Raw genomic sequence first — 6,229 nt, 5'->3', positions numbered from 1 at the left:
AACACACACACACGCAACACACACAAGCATACACACACGCGCGCACATACACGCATACACGCAACCCAACACACACAAACACACACAAACGCAACACACACACAAACATACACACACACGCAACCCAACACACACACAAACACACACACATATCGAATACGTTAGCAGGAAGATGTGATCTTTAGAAACCAGATGACTGCAGCAACTGTTCCAAGCTTCCCAACCATGGCAGTTCACTAAGCTCGGGCGGAATTTTAAATTGAATGGTGGAAGTTTTTAGAATTTAGATTGATGGTTTAATTTTTTAAAAATTAAATGGTAAGAAGAATTATACATCAATCGATGAAGTTTAAATTTAGTTAGATACTCAAGATTTGTTTGACACACTGGTCTGAGGTTTCAGGTAATGAAATGATATTCGAAAGGTGTCGGTATAAACTCGTGAAAACCCAAAGATCAACTCTTGGCAATGGTTGCGTAAGAAATAATATTTAACATCTCTGCGATCTAGTCATATGATTTTTCGATGTGATTGTTTTAAACAACATGTTTGCATTTTCAAATAAAAAAAAACATACCGAACAAAACACTAGAGTGAAAGAATTTTGTTGGTGTACGCATACCCGTTCATAAATTCAAAACAATAAAAGCCATTTTCTTACAAATTGCTAGTATAAAAGACATGGCAAATACTAAATAGTTTTACACTATTTTACAACTTATTTAATTTTGATGTTCTTAGTAAGCGAATTTTTCAGTCTCAGTTGTGACTATACTGTCACCTTTAGGTACTATATGAAACATGACAGTATTCATAGAATGATGTTCGTGTGAGCATGTGTTTGTGTATATGTATTTATTTGACATTTCTGTTACATTGATAGTAAGAATTTGTGTGTATGTATTTATTTGACATTTCTGTTACATTTACAGTTGGAATTCTTAGTTAAGGGTGGCCTATCCACAAGTTTATCTTTTTTTGGTTATCCTTTAAATAAATAAATAAAATAAATAAATACAATTGTATGAATCCTATTTATTTAAAAGTAAACCAAATTTTCAATAATACAGAGCGATCGGCAGTTTTCAATATTTTACACTGATACAAGTTCATTGGCTCATCGACAGTTCAATTCCAGTGAGTAAAACTCATGTTCAGGGCCCTCCTCATCCAAAAACAGTTTCACTGAGACTATTAAACCATCGTATATATTCGTGAAAGGTCGGAGAGTTAGGGTTAAAATAAAAACAAAAACACTTCTACCTAAGAAATTCTTATTGCTTCATTTTTAAATTTAAAATATATTTTATAACAATGTCTCTAAAGTCCTAATTTCGAAGAACTTTTGTTAAAAAATACGACTGTCCCAAAAAAAAATTTTTTTTTTTTCATTAGTCTTTATTATTGCAGCTCTGACATACGCAAAACCACTTACAATGTTACAGATATATTATGTTATCTATATATCTTTTATTATGTTCTTCTTTTCTTCATCCATTGATATGAAGCAGCCATCTTCGCCACAAAGGCTGTTTATCCTTTTCACACGACGTACACATGTATTTATGTGCACGCGCAAGCACCGCATCATATACGCTGAGTATATGATAGCCATTGAGATGTTTGACTCGGCGAGCATTTGAACCACCGAGCCATCTCGCCAGCCAGCATGCGACAACTTACGTCGTCTACCCATTTACCAACCTCGAAAGGATGGACGGCTGAGTTGACCGGGGGTCGGCTACCCGGATGAATCCGTAGAAACTGCAGAATTCGAACCCGGGTCGTGGGAGTGGTAGACGGACACGCTAACCACTCGGCCATGAGATTTTTTAAAAATCGTTTGTTAGGCCTACTTGAGTTGCCTCAATTTTATTATTCCTACTATCACCTGGTTTTATGCATTCGTGTGAATACATAAGTTACGAATAATATAGGCAGGTATCGAATCGAGGGGGCCACGACTGGCCATGCTGCACCGAGCAAACTTCACGCAAAAGTGCACGCCACGCGTAAGTCGGGTGATGTGAATACGATTATTTCTCGTGGCAAATTATACGAGTGATTTATTCAATGTCTGAGTGGTCTTTAAACTGTATAAGACGATAATAATTAGTTTTATTTACTTCAATAAATTGTAAGAATATCAAATACATAAATAAAAATTAATAATAATTGATATAGAAATAAAAATAAATTTATAGATATAGTACATCTAGTACGGCGTAATTCCATGACACTTTGTTGCAGAAGTCACGGGATTCAGATTACAAGAGGTTCTCCGCCAATCCCGTGCGGAGTGGATGATGCCTTGTTTCGTGTGTATTTACATGACCTGTGTACGTTAAAGAATGAATTTTAAGTAACAAATAAATTACAATATATTAGAATGTTAAATACATATTTATTTCTTTAATTATCTTGTTAATTAATCAATTTACAATCTTTGTACCCACGTGACTAACAATGAATGATCGTAAATTTTTCCTATATAAGAAGGTTCTCATTTTCCTATCTGAGCTTACTTGAATAATTTCTTAAATTGCATTTAATAAATTTTGAAATTAAAACATTAGTGTGTGAAAATGCCAATTCAATACTCCTTGGTCTCACGCGGCAAGACGATTCTGGCTGAACAAGCCATGGTTCCTGGAAACTTCAGCCAAGTAGTTCCACACGTTCTGTCGCTGATTGCAGACTCGAGGGAACCTCGCAAAAGCTTCACGCACACCGATTTCATGTTTCACTCTTTGAAGGAGGATGAAATAATCTACTTGGCCATAGCGGATAAAGATTTCGACGAGTCCATGGCATTCAGGTATCTATCGGAAATCCAGACGAAGTTCTACTCGAGGTACAGTGCATTCGCGTACGTGGCATTTGCCTATGCCATGAATATGGAGTTTTCCAAAGTCATGCTTGCCAAAATGAAGCGCTACAACGCTGCCATGCAAGACCAGCTGGAAGATATCAAACGAATAATGGCTCGTAACGTAGAAGAGGTTGATAACAGAGGAGAACAGCTGGGACTACTCATGGGAAGGACCGAAATGTTATCAAATGACACCAGGGCATTCCAAAGGTCTAGTAGAGCAGGTTGGTGGGAGATGTTGCGAAAGAATTTGAAATGGATCATTCTCATTCTGCTGACTCTTTTGCTGGTGACGTACATTGTGGCTTCTGCTGCCTGTGGAGGACCAGCCTGGCCAAAATGTGTCGGCCCTAAATCTTCCAATCATAATTCGACGGGACGTTATTAGAATGAACTTGTTTGTGTGTTTATGTGTGTGTTTGTTTTTATGTGTGTTTTTTTGTATGTGTGTGTGTGTGCGTGGGTTGGTACGTACGAAGCTTCGTGTGTGTCTGCTAACTATTGTTGTAATAATGTTCTGCTCTACACGTACTTACTAAATGTTACCTATATATGTATTTGGTTCGGTCTATTTTCATGTTTTTTTAGATGTTATACGTTAGAGGTTTTAACATGTTAAAATGGTTAGAAGTATGCCTGTGTGTGTGTGTGTGTGTGTGTGTGTGTGTGTGTGTGTGTGTGTTACGGTTCATATCTCTGATTTTAAACATTACAATAAACTGGTCACTTCATTTTTTGATCAGCCTGTGTAAATATGTAAACCTCTTTGAATCTATCTCTTTATTTGTTTGAATGTTTTACGTATGTATCTTCACTCGATCCATTTTACTATTAAAATACGTGGCGAAGTTGAACAGCGAAAATGTGATAATTAAACATTTAAATGTAAAATAAGCTATTTATTATGAAATAAAAATACATTCGTTGTTTTTCAAGTTTTATTAGTACAAACAACATATGTGAATACGTGTTAAACGAAGTATCAAACACGAAGAATGTGATTGAAGGAGATTTATTTTTATTGTATTCGAATCGAACCCGGACACTGCGAAACAACTTCTGACGACTTTAACCACTAGGCCACCACGCCGTAAAATCCATTAACCATTCGCTAGAGTTTGAAAAACCTCATGAGTTGAATTAAAACAACTCATGAGTATAATCAGTATAATCAACTTCAGTATAATCGCTTGTAGAACCAACAAGAATTGTGGTTAAATGTTTTTATCGTATATTATTTATATTAAATTATATATAAATAAATTTTATTATTTATAGAGAAAATTCAGTTTTCAGTAGCAATGAGTCTATGTCGTTACACTTTTCATGTTTTAAAAAAAACTTGGGTCAACTTGTATTAGATTTCCCATGTGTAAAAGCTGAACTTAACAATTGATATTAATTAATCTATTTATAAACATTATTTAATTTAATTTTGATTTAGTTTCTAACTGGCAAGGCTTGATAAATTTCATGAGTCTTAAACCTTATTACACGGGTCAATGTTGTAGCATTTTCTAATTGTATGTTTCAAATACAATCTAGCTTCGTCTGGTTTTACACATACAACATTCATGTTTAATTAGACATTTTTCATATAAATATACATAGGCCTATAAATAGAATTATGAACTATAATTGAATTTTATTGATTATTTTATCATATGTTTTTAAAGTTTCACTTGAACAAAAAATTGTAATGGAGTCTACAATCTCTAAATTGTGTAAATAAGTCTCTAGGGGAATTTCTCATCGTCGTAAGAGCTATCACATTCACTCACAAGGATGATGATGATGACGTCACACCATGTCGTAATCTGGGATGTCAGCTTCGTCTTATCAGGGCTGTCATCATCTCCAGTTGGAATCGTCATCATCATCAGCGTAATTGCCATCATTATCATCATCATCGCCATCATCATCGTCGTCACCAAGATCATCGTCATCATTATCATTACCGTTGATACTCTGTATCATCATCATCATCATCATTCAAATCTTCATCATCCTTTTCATCATGATTGCTATCATTTAACCATCTGCATCATCATTCATGTCCTCGCTATCATTATCATAACTTCGTCACCATCATCATCTTCGTTACCATTACCACCATCATCATTATCATCACCATCATCAGCATCATTATCATTACCACCACTATTACTCCGACTACAATAAACGTTATCATCATTAAAATGCGATTAGCACTTTGACAACAACCACCTCCACAACCACCAGTGGCTCTCTCCGTGCTACTTACTTTTTTCACTCTCTTTCATTCTTGACCTCTTCCTCTTGTTCTCTCCTCTTTTCTTTTATTTCACGTTTTAACAATTTTCTCTGAAATCGGTTCAAACGAATTTTTCTAAAACATAACATTATAAATTTGTTCGTCCGTTCGCCAATTAATAAGTTAATTCGTTCGTTTGTTTGTTCATCTATTTATTCGATCATTTATTTATTCAATAATTCATCAATTTACTCACTCACTCACTCACTCACTCACTCACTCACTCACTCACTCACTCACTCACTCACCTCACCTCACCTCACCTCACCTCACCTCACCTCACCTCACCTCACCTCACTCACTCACTCACTCACTCACCTCACTCACTCACTCACTCACTCAACACTCATTCATCCATCACTCACTCATTCATCCATCACTCACTCATTCATCCATACGTTTAATAATTGTCAATTCACTCATTAGCTAACTCACTCACCCATTCATCAATCAATCACTCATTCATTCATTCATTCATCAATTAACTTTTTATTCTCTCACTCATGCATGCACATACATACAGGCAGGCTCGCTGTCGTATTTATTCATTCGTTCGTTCATTCATTCATTCATTCGTTCGTTCTTTTGTTCGTTCGTTCATTCATTCATTTATTCATTCATTCATTCACTCATTCATCACAATTCATTCATTCTATCTCATCTTATGGACCCTGGCCAATCCACTCTTTTTCTCTCTCTCTCTCTCTCTCTCTCTCTCTCTCTCCTTTCTCACCACGTCCCTCACTATCTCATTTCCTTATAATCTCTCCTCACTTTTACTGCACATCTCGCCAGCAGATCATTCCAAGGAATGGAAGCCATGGTGCAGCGTTTATTCAACCCTAAAGGATAATTGATAACATTAATCTCGTATTATTGCTATTTATAAACACATTAATAAACACACGCACACACACACACACACACACACATACACACACACAAACACACACATACATTACATACGTAAACAAACACATACCTACACACACACACGCATACAATACACACAGGCTAACACACATTAACACACACACATAACAGTACACACAAATAAACATGA

General features: G+C 35.7%; 1 protein-coding gene across 1 annotated transcript; it reads left to right on the top strand.

Annotated features, from left to right (window-relative positions):
• Window positions 1-2,586: 2,586 nt before the first annotated feature.
• Window positions 2,587-3,261, top strand: HELRODRAFT_80799 (hypothetical protein; the record flags this gene model as incomplete). The annotated part of the gene is made up of 1 exon (XM_009020674.1): window positions 2,587-3,261. One exon carries the CDS (start codon window positions 2,587-2,589, stop codon window positions 3,259-3,261), a length of 675 nt encoding a protein of 224 aa, XP_009018922.1.
• Between the last annotated feature and the right edge of the window lie 2,968 nt (window positions 3,262-6,229).

Source organism: Helobdella robusta (assembly GCF_000326865.2).
Source record: "Helobdella robusta unplaced genomic scaffold HELROscaffold_28, whole genome shotgun sequence".
NCBI classification, from domain to species: Eukaryota; Metazoa; Annelida; class Clitellata; order Rhynchobdellida; family Glossiphoniidae; genus Helobdella; species Helobdella robusta.
Note: the sequence above shows the minus strand (reverse complement) of the source record. Positions and strands in the feature narration are given on the sequence as shown.